Consider the following 16,689-nt stretch of genomic DNA (forward strand, 5'->3'; position numbering starts at 1 on the left):
AATACATGCAGGATTTTCTGTCCGTTCCTATTTCTCAGGACAGCATCATTGAAGCCATTGATGCACCTCGGGGCTCCTCTGTGCCTGGATTAGACGGCTTCTCGGCTGATTTTTATAAGGCATACAAAGATATTTTAGTCCCGAAACTGGTCGAGGTTTATGCAGAATCGCTTGAGACGGGTATACTCCCTCCGACGTTTAGGGAGGCGGTCATTATTTTCCTTCCCAAACCAGGAAGAGACCCCATACTGTGCAGCTCTTATAGGCCGTTATCATTGTTAAACACAGATTATAAAATTCTGGCCAAGGTCATTGCAATACGACTGTCATTACTCATGGAATCCATTATTGCACAGGCGCAATCTGGTTTTGTCCCCCATCGGTCCACCTCCCTTAATCTTCGCACCTAATTTACGGTATTACATAGGATTGACCCACGCCAGCTGCTGCTGTCCTTTTGGATGCTGAAAAAGCATTTGAAAAAGCATTTGATTCCCTCGAAGGGCCTTTTTTCTTGTCAGTGATGCGACAGATGGGCATGCCAGAATGTTTTGTCTCCCCGGTTACACTTTTATACACAAAGCCTTCCGCCAGCTTGCGCCTAAATGGTACCCTCTCTGAACCTTTCACCTTATCCCGCTGTACTAGACAGGGTTGTCGCCATTTCCAGGAAAAGCATTTACATCGCGGTCTTCAGTTTCGTACAGGCCCCCTTCTGGTTTCGCTCTATGCGGATGATACTATTTTGTATGTTAGAATGCCTCATCTGAACTTGGAACCCTTGATATTGGAAATTGCACGATTTGGCAAATTCTCCGGGATGAGCATTAATTGGCATAAATCGGTCATCTTTCCGCTAACGGCTAGCACGACCACCTGGCCCTGTGAGTTCCCGCTTGAATGGTGCAAGTACGCGATTAAATATCTTGGGGTGTATGTCCACCTTGATACCGCCACCATTATCAGACTGAGCCGTTGGTTCCCTGGAATCATAAATTACGAAGTGGCTACAACTCCCCCTATCGATGGCAGGCAGAGTTGCCATAATCAAAATGGTCATCCCCCCCCGTTTTCTGTATCTTTTTAATAATATCCCCCTACCCCTCACTAAAACATTTTTTACGCAATTGCGTACATTGTTATTAAGCCTTGTCTTGGCAGATAAGATGCCTCGAGTCTGTTGGCAGACCTTGACTTTACCGTATGAGAGGGGGGGGGCTTTGGGGTTCTTGATTTACATTTGTATTATCTCATAGCACAATGCTGTTATGCACATGTTTGGTTTCACCCTGACGTTCGCATCCCATATTCTAAGCCGGAGGCCGACTTGGTACACCCACGCCTCTTGTCTAAAATCCTACCCACGGGATTCCCAAGAGATCCCCGGGACATTCAAACAGTCTCCACCACGTGCTGGGCGTGGGTCAAGTTGCGGAGGTTGCTCGGGCTCGACATGCTTTTTTTCTCCTGAACTGCCCCTGCCTAACCCTTCTTTGTTTCCAATTACTGGCGAAGTTCTGGTCCTGCGTACACTGGAAAAATTTCACATCGGTACAGTGGGTGATCTGTTCCCTGACGGCCATGCTTTCTCTGTGTCTGAGGAGGCCCGATTCGCAGATCGTTCCTTCATGGATACTTTTGTAATGAAACAAGTGCATTCCATGCTTCGTGCCACTTTCCCCTCCTTCCCAGCCGCCCCTGACCCTACTCCACCGCTGACACTGCGAATACAGAGCTCCACTGGCGCGCACTTGGTCTCTAAACTTTACAAGCAATGCGTGACGTCCAGGCCTATATCTGACGTTAAGGTGTGTGTGGCTTGGGAGGAGGATTTGGGTAGACCTATCACCGACGACCAATGGGAATGGTGTTGTAGGGCTACCAAGGAGATCTCGTTAAACAGAAGAGAGAAGTTGCATCATTTTAAAATCCTTCGTAGGATATATCACACCCCTGCACGCTCCCAGAGAACTGATCCCAATAGGCCTCATCATTGCCCGAAATGCTTGGCTCCATTTGCCGACTTCGCCCACCTTGCCTGGACCTGCCCCAAAATTCAGCAGTATTGGTTACTAGTTCACGCCACGCTGGGAGACATCCTGTCCATGCAGCTACAGCCCACCCCGGAGATCGCATTGTTAGGCTATGTAGCAAACTTCCCCAAAAAGGTCAGGAAGCTGACGGCTCTGGGCTTTCTGGTGACCAAGCGCGAAATTGCTCTATTATGGGGCAGCAAGAGAACTCCTTCCCTGCAGGCTTGGCTTCCTAGTTTAGCTTATTGTAATGTTAACTGTGAAGAGTATTCCACCTTGATACCCAGTGCCTCCCACCCTGTAGATATTTGGGGGCCAAATCGAGACTACATAGACAGGAAGCGGTCTGAGCGTGACACCGGTATTGAGCGGCCTTACACCCAAGGGTTTTGGTTAAATATCAGCTCCTAACTGGGTGCCAAGGTCACTGTTCAATTTTGTTGCCTATTGCTGCTGTTTAGAGTCTCCTATAGATGTCATATGATTACTGCTGTGATTATAGTCTCTTTTTATTGCTGAACCCTTCTGATCCACGACCTTGGCTGTATACCCCTGACACTTAAATGTATTGTATTTCCTATTCATACGATTATATTTGTCCATTGTATATGACGCTACTTTTTGCACGTAATTTGTTGTCGCTATTGCTACAGATTGCTCTGTAATGTCCAGCCTCCTTTATTATGCAAAAACTGAAAATAAAGTTTTTTTAAAAAAACAAAAAAACTATTGTGGCTTAAAAACGATACATGTGGACAACTGCCTTCTGGCGGTATCAGCTACACATAGTGAACCCTCATAAACTGTGTTGGCAACAACCATCTAATTTTACAGAATAGCATTTAATTTTTCATTGTGTTATCTCAACATCCTCTGCTTGATTTTTTATCTGGCGGAAATGCCTAAGTAGAACCTTCGTCTACTGATATTTTATTAATAGTGAGAAGACTAAGAATGTGCCAAATTCTGCATGTGCCCTACTACACAAGAAATACTTAATGGCCAGTGTACACTTGTGCACTCATTGCAAGATGTAACAGAGTTTAGAGCAGGAGCTGCAGCAGATTTTGCTCTATCGGACTGCAACACCTTCAGTGGAAAGAGCAAGACGAATATGGATTTGTAAAATGACTGATATTTATAGTAGGAAAAAGAAGTGTTCTTTCTCATTGTACCTTTCGCCAAATATATGGAATAATCCAGTTATGTGAGGAAATGGCATATGTTGATAAAGTTTTTAATGATCCATATCACCGCTGACGGAGTCAGTTTGATAACTATTGTACATTTGCGCAGAATGAATATACAAAAATTAGGCTTTTCTTGACTGAATGCGAGGCAGGGGTTTATAAAACAGTTCAAGAAAATAGTCAACTTCCAATTACAACTAATTTTCCTATAGCACATGCATCAATAGAATAGGAGTGATATTTAATTTCAACCAAGATTCCTCGTTTGGCCTCTTATCAGTTTGCTCAGTGTTTAAAGCCCAATCAAACTTTAACCATTTAAGAATATAAACCCAGCTATTAAAAACCAGATACAATGTTTAGGTGTTAGTATGGAGACTTGTAGCCAGTTGTGATTATAATGATTGCATCTTTGTGAGTCTTAATGCCTCTGGTCATCTCTATAACCAATCCCCAATGTGTTCTGAGATGTTTAATTCAATTGTGACTGCATCAATTAGTGTCCCGGGCCAGTTCTCATATACCTGCCTGTAATTCTCTTACAATTGTTTCTACCTCTGCACCATGAAATACTCACTTGGGTGCCACCTCACATCAGAAAACAAAACAAACAAAAAAACATGAATCTATTCTGTTTTGCTGAGGGGTGCATGTACTAATTAAGGTCTAATATGTCCAGGTAAATCCAGTGGTTACAGTACAAGTTAAGCGTTTTGCAGTGAATATCAGGGTTTTTTAACACGAGAGAAAATGTTATTACCATATCTAACTAGAAGGTTACTATAACTTTTCTTTTTTTTTTTACAGATTTTGTTGTTTTTTAAATCAGTAAACCAACTTCCCTTCTGCGCCCGACCAATCCCTACACTCAGGGTCCCACAGATACCTAGCACCTCGTTGCACATGGTCTGTGGCCATGTGCAGAGGGTCGTTCCCCACAGGGGTTGGTGGTAGGACCTGGCACAAACCCACGCAGGTGGTCAATGCGCTACTGTGCACCGCCTTTGGATGCCTCCAGAGGGGCAGGGAGGACAGGGGGTTTGTCCTACAACAATGCCAGGCACAACCATCTCCCTCAGACAAAGGAATACATATGACAGATCTTATCCATAATATCAATCATTTGTTGGAGGTGTTATACTCATTTTAAGAATTCTGGTTAATTTGCAAGTGATTTTACCCTATGAAAAATACTGAACCTCTCCTAGGATCTGATGAACCACGATTGGGTGAAAGCTGTTTTCTCTCAGGATTTTGTCATGGAGGTTATGGAAGGGGCTTCAGGAGCTTAAATGAGAACATATTTTCTGCAAATTCACACTATCTTGCTCAGGCATGAGAGAACAAAGTCTGATAATCGGAGTACTTCATGTACTTCCAACAGCAGAAACAGCCTGTCAGTTAAATCTCCAGTGTTCTACTGCCGCTTCAACATCGTGTTCTAATAGACAGCTAGGCCACCAACAGGAGAGAACAAAAAAAAACGATAATGTTGGCTTTGATGGTGGTCAGTGTCTTGGGCACCATACCAAGAAACAAGTTTGGTCCAGACTAGTTTTACTTTGTGGAAGGACGTCTGGCATCAAGGGCAACATACACCACCTCGGTCAGCAATTCAAGCACTTTTAATTGCCATCATCCAATCTTGTATTGGGTCACATTGAGAGCCTCTGCCATTAGCTGTGTTACTGAGGAAAAAAACACAAGTGCCTATACGGATATTAATTTGTCCCTTACTTAACAAGGCGGAGAAACATTGAGTCAGTGTCCACCTATTTTACTTAATAAAGTTTTTTATTTTGTACAACTCACTTGGTTTTTTCAAAGAGAAAATAAATAAACATTACTCATACCATATAGACAAATAGAACAAACACTACGTCAAGTAATTGAAAAGAAACAATAATGTGTACATCTACACAGAATAAACCTCTAAGCACAAAACCCTATCCAACCTAAAAGGTGTCACAATGTTTACATTCAAACTTCACCATTCAAACCTCATTCCACATTCACACTAGTCATCACACATACACACATGCATTGCTCCTTGGTAACAGAAGGGGATACTTTTCTTATTCTCCAAGAGAAACAAGGAACCTCAACCAAGCATTGCAAAAATCTAATTGCAATATTTAGATGTGAAGTGAACCACTTTTTCGTGTCAGCAAAAGATCACAAAGGTATTTTTGATACTGCACAATCAGCCCAATCTAATCCAATATTGCAATTGTTTGGTATCCAACAGGAAAATGGTCTACACGTTTCGAACCACCATAATTTTGTGGTTCTCCCCAGGACCAAAGACAACTATTTTATCAATCCCAAATGTGAACAATAAAGCTTCTTTTTGTTCAAATATGGACAAGCATAGTCAGTTGGAATTCAGAAGTGGCAGGGGGCAAAAAATGGCGTAGTATCGGACAACTGAATTGTCAGGACGGCTGCTGGCTTATATCAAAATCTGCAACCGCTTTTAATGGTGCCTTGATTGATAATGACGTTCCGGCGGTTAATTTTAAACTGCGGGGCATCCGTGCGTGTTTCTTGCACTGTAACTGATGCAGCAGTATGTAATGGCACAGCGTGTTGGCGCACTTAACGGTGCGGCCGTCGAGTCTTCATTATTTCTTACGAATGTGTCTTATAGAAAGCTTTCATCTTCTAAACATTCAAAACGATGTCCTCTGCATCTCGCTCGAAACGCTGATTATCGTAGCAGTGTCGAATAATGTTTATTTTCTCTTTGAAAAAACAAAGTGAGTTGGACAAAATAAAAAAATTTATTAAGTAAAATAGGTGGACACTGACTCAATGTTTCTCCGCCTTGTAAGGGACAAATTAATATCAGTATAGGCACTTGTGGTTGTTTTCTCAGTTGAAGGGCTCAGCCTAGCTGATCAGAGCCAGACCCATTGTTGTTTTTTCTCTTATTAGCTGTGTTGCAGCAGCGGCACTGGGTTAGAGTGAGCCTGAATAAGAAAATAAGTTACTTACATGTAACTACGGTTATCCAGTATTGGCATCTTTCATTGATTCACATGCCTGAATCATTCACCGTTGTCTAGATGGGAGTCCCACGGTACAATATTCAAGCAGTGCCTTAAATCCTTAAAAAGCTATAATGGCCCAAGGCCATCTAACCGGTAGCCTATCCAGGTCCTTTTTTAAAAAAGAACAAAATGTTGGCATACAGCCAATCAGCTGTTAGCACACTCCCAGCAGAGACCATTTCTCCTCAGATTTTCAAAGCACAAGTGGGAAGTAAGGATTCCAAATTCAATGAGAACTGACTCTGTGGGAAGGAGGGTGGGTAGCATGTGAATCTATGAATGATACCAATACTGGGTAACCATAGTTACAGGTAAGTAATTTATTTTCTTTCCAGTATTGGGGTATCTTTCATAGATTCACATGCCTGACTCAGATAAGAAAGCAGTACCATGAAACCGTACTGTTGGTAGCGAACGGTGGGAGACATGAATCTTTAAACTCCCAATGTTATAGACATATACCAGAAATCTCTCTAATATTTAAAATCTAGCATAAAATGCGTGAGATAAATCATTCAGATAGACTAGCATTCACATATATTAGAAACCATCCAAAAACAGTTTTATATATATATATACATATATATATATATATATATATATATATATATATATATATATATATATATATATATACATATACATATACACACACACACATACATATACACACACACACACACACACTTGTATATACATTTTGAGACCTATGCAAGACAGTTATTAAAATAAAGAATGAGCTCCTCTTATGTCAAACAAAGAGGCGGACCTTAATTGAAGAGATGCCACAGTACCGCTTGTCCAACCGCTGCATCTTCTCATTGCGTAGATTGCAGACAATAATGCTTTGTAAACGTGTGCCCATTCTTCCATGTCACAGCACAACATATTTTGTCTAATGTCACTCCAGCAAATAAAGCTCCCGATGCAGAAACTGTTCTTGTGGAGTGTGCTTTAGTTCTTGCTGTCAAGGGATTGCTAGCCTTTTCGTGATAGAACTTAATCGTGGATGAGACCCATCTGGTGATCGTAGCCTTTGTTACAGTTGTTGCTTGTTTTCCTTGTCCGTAAGCAACCAGAAGCTGATCTGTTTTACTTATCTCTTTCGTTTTGTGCAGGTAGAATTTCAAGCATCTCTTGATATCAAACATATGTAATGCCCGTTCTACTAAGGTGAAATTGTTTGGTACCTTTGGTATAAATGTCGGGTTTGTCCGTAAAGCTACATACTTTTGAGTGAAATGTAGAAAAGATTCTTGATTGCAAAGGCTTGTATTTCACTCACCCTCCTTGCGGAAGTAAGAGCTAGTAAGAGGGATACCTTCCATGTGAGAAACTTATGCTCCGCTTTGTGAATTGGTTCAAACGGTTGTCTCATCAAATGCGCCAGGACTACATTGAGCTTCCATTCTGGAGGCGATGCACGCACAGGGGGTAATGCGCGAAAAAGGCCTCTCATGAACTGCTTTAAAAGACTAGATGCACAGAGAGAAGGAGCTTGAGGAGATTTCCTATGACGGGAAACTGCAGCCAGGTGAACCTTTGCTAACGAGAAAGTGAGACCTGATTTAGCTAGTGAGAGGAGGTATGGCAAGATCTTTTCAGCAGAGGCTTGCAGCAGGAAAACGTTATTTCTTTCGCAAATGAAGAGACTGTGGATCCAGATTTACTTGGCCCTTGTTCCTCAATAACATCGTCGAGAATGGCTGTAGGCGAATGGGCTTCGACTTTGACAGCAAGAACAGTTCCAGGAATCAGTATTGCCTGGGCCAATGTTGTGCTATCAGGATCAGACAGCAGGCTTCCGATTTCATCTTGCTTAGTACAATGGGAATTAACTGGATGGTGGGGGAAAGCGTAGGCATATATCCCTGACCATCGCATTAAAAGGGCACTCCCCCTTCACCCCGGTAGAGGGAATCTGCTGGCATAGTACTGGCATTTGGAGTTCTCCTTTATTGCTAAGAGATCCAAAGTTGTTTTCCCCCATTCTCGAAATACCTTATCCAGCTGGCATTGTTCTAGCTCCCATTCGAGGCAACTGGACTGAGACCTGCTCAACGTGTCTGCAAGGGTATTGTGCAGCCCACTGACAAGCTCGGCCTTTAAAAAGATCGCATGATGTGTTGTCCATTACCATAATTCTTGTGCCTCTTGAGAAAGCATAATGGATCTTGTTCCTCCTTGCTTGTTGATATAGTACGTGCTGGTTGTATTGTTCGTACAACCCAACACCGAGGAGCCTGCTATTCTCGGCAGGAAAGCTTGGAGAGATAGGAATATGGCTTTTACCTCCAAGCTGTTGATGTGCTGTTTTCTCTGCGCCGAAGACCATTTGACTTAAATTTGCACATCCTGTAGATGAACTCCTCAGCCTTCCATGGAGGCGTCCGTTGTTAAAATGAAATCTGGGGTGCTCCGTAGGAAAGTCAGGCCTTGAACAAGATGTGTCGCCTGGAATCACCACTGCAGTGCTTTCACCATCCGTGCTATGATTTGAACTACATCTTCAAAGGATCCCAAAGCCTGTTGCCACTGTTTCTGTAGCTCCTCCTGAAGAGGCCTCATTTTCAGTCTGGCTAGAGGTACCAGATTTATCGCTGAAGAGCACATCCGCAGGAGCATTTGGTACATTCGCGCAAAAACGGACCCTTTTTTAGGTCGAGCCTGTCCCATTCCGCAGGAATGGATAGGATCGAATTCATGTCGGCAAAATCCTCTTCAAACTAAGGGGTTTCAGCCCGGCGTTTTCTTGCAGTTCACGTGAACATGCACGAGCATTCACGGCCAGGGCTTCTCCTCCCCTAGCAGCACTCCTCCCACACCAGCAACTCCCCCCTCCCACACCAGCACCTCCCCTCTCTCTCCCCGCAAACACAGCCTTGCCGTAGCAGCACTCCTCCCACACCAGCACCTCCCCCCTCCCACACCAGCACCTCCCCTCTCTCTCCCCGCAAACACAGCCTTCCTTTCATTTCTCCTCCCCCTCCCCAGCCAGCTTCCCCCAGGCCGTGTTCCCTCAGATATGCTATTGCATATCGTTTGCTACCTCTTGTATTTTGTTGCTCTTGATACATGCACAACTGTCACTATTGTCTCATGTAACGTAACGTTTGCTTTTGTAACATGCTCACTTTTCCTGTCCCATTAGTGGATTATTGGCTTCTTTCCCTACATACCGTTCATGAGCATACTGCTCCAGCTCATGACGTAGAAAGGCACACACGCCTGCATGCTTTTAATTTAATTTCCCGGCCGCTTTTGATTTCATTTTGCAGCCGCTTTTATTTTAATTTAATTTTGCGCCCGCCAATGCATGTTCAACATCTGATTCACCCCCCCACCAAACTCGTGTGTGCCGCTTTCTACTTCCTCTCCAACAGTTTCAGTGGTAATCAGAGTTTGCTGCAGCCATGTGGCTCCTCTCACCCAGGTATGAATGGGCAGCCCCAGCATCTGATGTCCCAGCCTCAGGCCTCCTCAAACCGCACGCCCTGCTGCTTTGTTGCTCCAGCGCCCTCCCAGCACTTTACGGACCCACCGAGGCTCCGTCTTCATCTCACCTTTATGCAGGCATTGTGGTATATTAACCCCTTCCAGCCTCAGCTCTTCTGGGACCGAGCCACTCTATTGCCTCTGGGCTTTTCCGAGCCCCTCTTGTGAGCTCCCCTTTCACCTGAACCCCGCTGCCACCCCAGTAGTCCTGTAGTTCTGTGCTCCGTTGCCCCCATCCCCCGCGGCCTTAGGGCCCCTTTTGCACCCCAGAATACCCTCGCGCAGCTGCCTTGAGCCCCCTGCAGGTACGTCAAGTACATTATACTACACTTCTTTTGCCATCAAGGAAATGCCCCATTTGCACCATCACGCACATTCACCGGGCCTCTTGGCATTCTGCAGCCTCGCCAAAGGGCGGCGTTTCTGTTAAACAGCCTCCTGTCATATAGTAATCTGCTTATGGGTGCAGTATAAATCGATTTATAGAGCTCCAACAAATCTGAATCAAGGCGCTCTAGATAAATATGAACACTTAGTTTTTTTTGTTTTTTTTACTAGCGCAGCCGCTCCCTTCTAAAATGTTGGCTTCTTGTTACATTTTGAGAGCCAAGCACCCGCACCCGAAATCTAAGAGACACACTAAACACAAAAATGATTTACGTGAGATTACACTCGTGTAGAAAAGTCACCTGGGACTACTTGTGAAAAGTGCTAGCTGCAGTGAGTTAGAGGCCAATTCCTTTATCGTGGCACTGCAAACTCCTCACATTCTCTATCATTTTGCTCAATCACCTCACCGTGGCCTATCATGTACCCACAGCAATTCATAACTTCTTGTCTTATGCAATTAGCTCCTCGCAGTGTCTTTCAAGGTGCCCCAAGCAAGCACACTGCCTGCCCATGTGCACACACCTCTAAATGTATATGTCTGAGACTAAGTAACATGAACCTCGTGTTTTTTGTCCATGCGCATCAATCTTTCTGCTTCATCAGGTCAAGTGTTCTAAGTGCCTCTAGCTGTTGTTCATGCTCCCGAAAAACTTCAATTTGTTCGTGTGCAGAAGCTCCCCCCCACTGTCGGTCTGTCATGTACCCTACACTCCTCACACTGTCTACCAAGTGCTCCATACTCCTCGCTGTGAATGCTCCTGTGCCCAAAGCTTCTCACGCTCTGTTCGGGAGCACCACATTTCACTCCTCGTGCGCATCAACTTTCTCATTTCATCAGTTCATGTGAAGTAAGATTATCATCCATGCAGCCCAGAACCGTTACAGTGTTCTCAAAAAAGCTTCTCACCGTCTCACCATCTGATCCAAGCCCCCTATATCGGTCTATCTTCTCATATGTCTGCACTTGTATATATCAAGTTACTTATGCAACCTGACCCTGTGCCAAAGCTCCCCGCAATGTCTGACCATGTCTCCCGGTGAGTGAACAGCAGTTACATTAAGACCAGCTCCGTAGGAATATACTCCATCCTATATCATTCAAGAGAAGCTTCTGTAAGTCCCGCCTACTCTCCTCTTCACAGGACAGAGCCAAATTAGCCTACCCAGGAAAAAAGATATTTGAAAGTCATCCTAACACATTGTGTTTCCGGAAAAACATATAAAGCTGGAGACCCAGACAAACAGGAAGCTAGGTTGAATGTCAGACAACCTGCAGTCAACAGCTTTGAATGAAGCAGGCACTTTGTAAAACATTTGATGGGTGCTGCGTTGTGACCTACAAATAATGGGAACATGTCCTTCTGAAACAACACACCATCACTCTTCTAGGGCCCTTTAACACACCACTCCCTCTCCCATCCATCTCCTTTGCGCGCGCGCACACACACACACACACACAGACACGCATTCACGCACGCATGCATTCACGCGCGCACACACACACCCACACACACACAGACACACACACTTCATGCAGGAGAGGCAGTTGCACCAGGACTTTGACGGTTCTGGGAGCTATTGAGCGCCTATTACTGCTTCATTTCAGATTTCTTACATTAGCCAAGGAGCCTATCTCCATGTAGCACTACAGGCCATCACACGCTGCCTACCCCGCTGCGCACTATCATGCACTTTGCACCAGGCTCCGTGGCTTACTACATAATGTGCTTCGTGCCTGTGCTGTTGTAACACCTCCATCTATCACCTCCTTTGCAAGGCAACAACCCTGAACCCACCTCTCCCCCTGTAGCCTATGAAACAACACTTACTAATCCACGTCTTCCTTCTATGCACCTGGTGCAGTGGCACCGGGCCCCACACAAATCCACTCAAACAAGATCACTGCTGTATTTAACACATACTCTTAGGCCTTTCCCACCCCAAGTCTTTGCCCCACATTTCCAAGGGTGCAGGTACCACTGGTAGAAGAGGTACGATGGCTCCGCAACACTCTCTGCCCATTTGACCCCCACCTGCATATGAGGTGCTATTTACCCCATTAATACTTATTAACAACCAAAAAACATCTCTGTCTCCCGTTTACACTTCCAAGCTTTAAAATTTCCCTTCATGTTCTTTTAATGTGGACAAAATGGCTGCAATGTTTCTTTATCCATGTTGCACAGCACCACTGAAGTTCGGTGGTGTTGCTGGGGAGGAGATAAACATCTTCAAATAAGCATACTATCTATCTATCTATCTATCTATCGCCCTCACTCTATCTATCTATCGCCCTCACTCTATCTATCTATCGCCCTCACTCTATCTATCTATCGCCCTCACTCTATCTATCTATCGCCCTCACTCTATCTATCTATCGCCCTCACTCTATCTATCTATCGCCCTCACTCTATCTATCTATCGCCCTCACTCTATCTATCTATCGCACTAACTCTATCTATCTATCGCCCTCCCTCTATCTATCGCCCTCCCTCTATCTATCACCATCACTCTATCTATCGCCCTCCCTCTATCTATCTATCACCATCACTCTATCTATCGCCCTCCCTCTATCTATCACCATCACTCTATCTATCTATCGCCCTCACTCTATCTATGGCACCACCACAGCATCACTCAGGCGCACCACAACATCACTGAATGCCACAGTTTCACTCGTCGCCACCACAACATCACTCACCGCCACCACAGCATCAATCTGTGCAACCATTCAACAACAACTGGTTCAAATGTGTTCTCTCAATATTTCAAGCTTTATTACAAATGTCACAAGAAGATGTTAATATTTCACTTTTGTTCTTGGATTTTCGTCACAATAAAATACACTGAACATCATCTTCACAAAAGTTATTTACAAAAGTTTAAGCTATTGCCATTATAAATTACAATAACTTTAATTTAAGTATTAATTATTTTAAAAAGTCACGTAAATACAACATATATTGCATTACAAATGCTATAGGTGTCACATTTGCAAAAGTTAAAACTATTGGCATTGCAAATGAGAAAGCTATTAATTTAGCTATTTTCAAAACAAACACAAATAAAAAATGTGTCATTTACAAAACCAATAGCTCAAACTTTCATAATGCGAGACCTATTGCATTGCAAATGCTTGTTTATATTGTCCTTGCAAGCCTTTGCAGTCTTATCCACCTCTCCTGAGACAAGAACACTTTGCACTGAATGGTGTCTAAGGATGCTCCCAGAAAATATATTACTTGAGTTGGAAGCAGAACCGATTTTTCCCCGTTTATGGTAAGTCCCAACGTTTCTACCAAACGGAGTCAAGTTTTCGTTGCTCAATGGGCCTCCTGCACAGTTGATGCTTTGAGCAGACAATCATTGAGGTACAGAAATACTTGAAACCCCTAAGACCGCAGTGTTGCCGCTACTGGTGCCAGACACTTGGTGAAAATCTGTGGTGTTGATTTGAGTCCAAACGGGAGAACTTTGAATTGATAGTGGGTAAAAGCCACTGTGAATCTTAGGAACTCTCGGTGCTTTGGGTGGATTGGGATAAGGAAATATGCGTCTTCCATGTCGAGGGAAGTCATGAAATCTCCCTTTTTTAAGCAACCCAGGATATCGGAGAGCATTACCATCCTGAACGTCTGCTTCTTGAGAAACTTGTTGAGATTCCGGAGGTCCAGAATCAGTCTCCATTCTCCGGATTTCTTTTTTATTATGTAAAAACAAGAATAAAAACCTTTCCCTTTCTGAGCGAGTGGTACCTCCTCTATTGCTTCCTTGAGAAGCATGGACAAAACTTCCTTTCGTAGTAAGTGAAGGCGAGGGGGAGGGGGACCTCTGGGTGTAGTGGTTGATGGTCGCTGAAGAAACTCTAGAGTGTGACCATTGGTGACCAGGTCCAACACCCAGCGATCTGATGTAATCTCGTGCCACAGTTGCACGTAACCGGAAATTTTCGCACCCGCGGGTAGGGAGGGAAGATGGACTAGTACCCTGACTCATTGCTTTTCTGTCTGAGTCAAGGCTTTGTTGGGGTTCTCACTTGTGGCCTCCCTGGCGAGAGAAACCAGCCGTCATAAATTGACGATACCATGGAGGGTTATAAGATTGTCGGTATTGGGATTGGTATGGTTGATAAGGCTGAGCTCTCTGGTATCCTCCTTTATAATTGGAAAATCCTCACCCTCTAGCACCTCTACTCTTCTTTGCAATGTACATATGAGTACTTTTACTACACGGCAATCACTGGGTTTGGTAAGAAGCATACAAATAATGTATGAGGGCAACCAGAACCAGGTTAGCTTTTGCAAATTGTAAAACAGAGTTTACCAAGGAGACTCATTTTTGTGTATTATTTTGTTACCTGATCACATCCTTTTTCAATTTTTATTTTATTGACAGTTAATGGACAACGTATAAAGGATTGTAAATTTGAAAATGAATTCCATATGGATACAAAAACATTCTTCTATTCATGTGAACATTCAATGGAATTGCACACAGCACCCTCAAACATTCAATATAGCTATAAAAAGTCATGGATATATGTAGACATTGATACAATGTTCAATACACATCTTTCGTCTAATAAAGACTTTTTCAAAGCAGTTCTATATTCCTGATCCCAATAATCTTCATACGTTGTCGAAAATAGTCAGAAGTGTCCATATATAGCGCCTGGGACTAAGCGTCAGATGTATGAGTCGATTTCCAAAACAAGGAAAAACTGCTACAACGAGCCACTGTGTTTAAGAAATGTGGAGGAAGTCCATTATAAGCTCCCTCACCGGTATCCACGCAAAAGTGTCCCAAACACAAGTCCGTACAGAGCTCCCATATATATGGTTAGAATAAAATCCAGTGTGTGCTAATAGCTTTATCCTTCATGCATGTAAAGTACATTATGCTACAGAGACAGACGTAACGTTTTACAAATACATCTAAAGACAGGGTCACAACGAGTCTCACTTATGAGAAGTAATAAATACACAGGACTGAAGACTCACTTTAGTTCCTTCAGCTCACGCGCAGAGTCATTTTTCTGCTTTCTCATGTCATCAAGGTTCCTAAGGGCCTCTGCAAGGTCACTGACAGCACGATCTCTCTCCCGCCTAAGGTTGTCACACAGAGTACTGCAAAGGTAAAAAGTGACATGTAAAATTCCAAAGACATAGAAAAGTGTTTCATTTGTCATACACCAAAGATGCATTTATCCATTTTATTCAATGGAAATTAGATTCTTAGTGGCACTGGAGTGGATAGTATTTGCAGGTTTTTTCTTTCTTCACTGTCCAGCACCACTGCCTGCAAGCTCTAAGGCAGCCAACCCAAGAATTCTGTGCAACTTTGCCATAATCTATTTAAACATGGTACTTGCACCTAGTACCTCTCAATCCGCCATGCGTTTGTAATGTCATGCACTAAATACCTCTGTCTGTGCCCTATTTTGAAAGCTCATAACCAGCCTGCCCTATCCTCCATTCAAACAAGCCCTACCCTACCTCCTCCCACTTGCGCCATCTTAGTCATTAGCTTATGCACACATCCCTCTAATTCACGTTTTGTGTCCCAATCAGCTATCTAATAAATCCTGGGCCTGCTCTTGTGCAGATGTCTATTTTGGCACCATCATAAAAATCCCTGCTGTGTCATTTCTCCACTCTCCAAACTACATGGCCAGCCCATCCCTGCTTGTGTCCATTATGACACTCTCAGAAGCACCAGTCAGCTGCCTGGGAATATTTCTCACACTTAGATTGAGGCCTGTTGCCTGGGAAACCTACTAGAAGCTTATCACCTATCCTATTCCGTGTGAGCAAACAAAAATAATTTGAACTGGTGGTTTAGTTGTGGACTCTGAAATCAGCAAAACAGGGTTTGAATCATGGCTCCCTTACCTGACCACTGATCATTTACCTATGCTTTGCATGGAAGAGAGCTGATACCTATGCTGTGCAATGTTCAGAAGGCAAAGCACTTTCAGGAAAGAAGAAAGGGAGGAATGTAAAGTTGGCAGGAATGGTGAATTCAGATAAGGCAGAAAGTGGAGTAGGCAGGAATGGTAAATTCAGATAAGGCAGAGAAAACAACTTTAAAGCATCACTTACAACTGGCAGAAACATTGTATGTGCCTGACCTAAACATTAACTTCACAGTGCTACTTCTTCATACCTTGGATTAAAAACTTTAGGAAAAAATCAACTCAACATTAGATAAAGCCACTTTTCTGTACCACTTTGTTAATCTAATCTAAACAATGGAAAGTTCCAACTACAGAGCATATACAGACAATGTATTAAGAAGAAAGTGTGTCAAATGGGTTTACCGTATGCTCTCCCTTTCTGCAACAATCTTGTCTCTCTCTTGAAAGGCCCAGTCTCTTCTGCACTTTGCTACTTCGGCTTCTTGAGCAGCTTCCTTAAGTTCCTGGGTCATTGCCTCATACTGTTTGCGGAGCATCTCAATCTCTTTTGTAGCTCTCTCCATGTCCTGTGTAGCAGAATCTTGAATCTAACATAAAAACAAAACAGCAAA

General features: G+C 43.5%; 1 protein-coding gene across 5 annotated transcripts in view; it reads right to left on the minus strand.

The window, feature by feature from the left end:
- Positions 1 to 16,689, minus strand: part of DLG5 (discs large MAGUK scaffold protein 5) — a 957,981-nt gene that overhangs the window by 714,122 nt on the left and 227,170 nt on the right. For all 5 annotated transcript variants that reach the window (XM_078643375.1, XM_078643374.1, XM_078643372.1 and 2 more), the window contains 2 exons: positions 16,481 to 16,665; positions 15,162 to 15,287 (listed from right to left, as the gene is read on the minus strand). In XM_078643375.1, coding sequence (XP_078499501.1) covers positions 15,162 to 15,287; positions 16,481 to 16,665 — 311 coding nt within the window. The remainder of the gene's footprint in view (positions 1 to 15,161; positions 15,288 to 16,480; positions 16,666 to 16,689) is intronic.

Source organism: Lissotriton helveticus, chromosome 5_1 (assembly GCF_964261635.1).
Source record: "Lissotriton helveticus chromosome 5_1, aLisHel1.1, whole genome shotgun sequence".
NCBI classification, from domain to species: domain Eukaryota; kingdom Metazoa; phylum Chordata; class Amphibia; order Caudata; family Salamandridae; genus Lissotriton; species Lissotriton helveticus.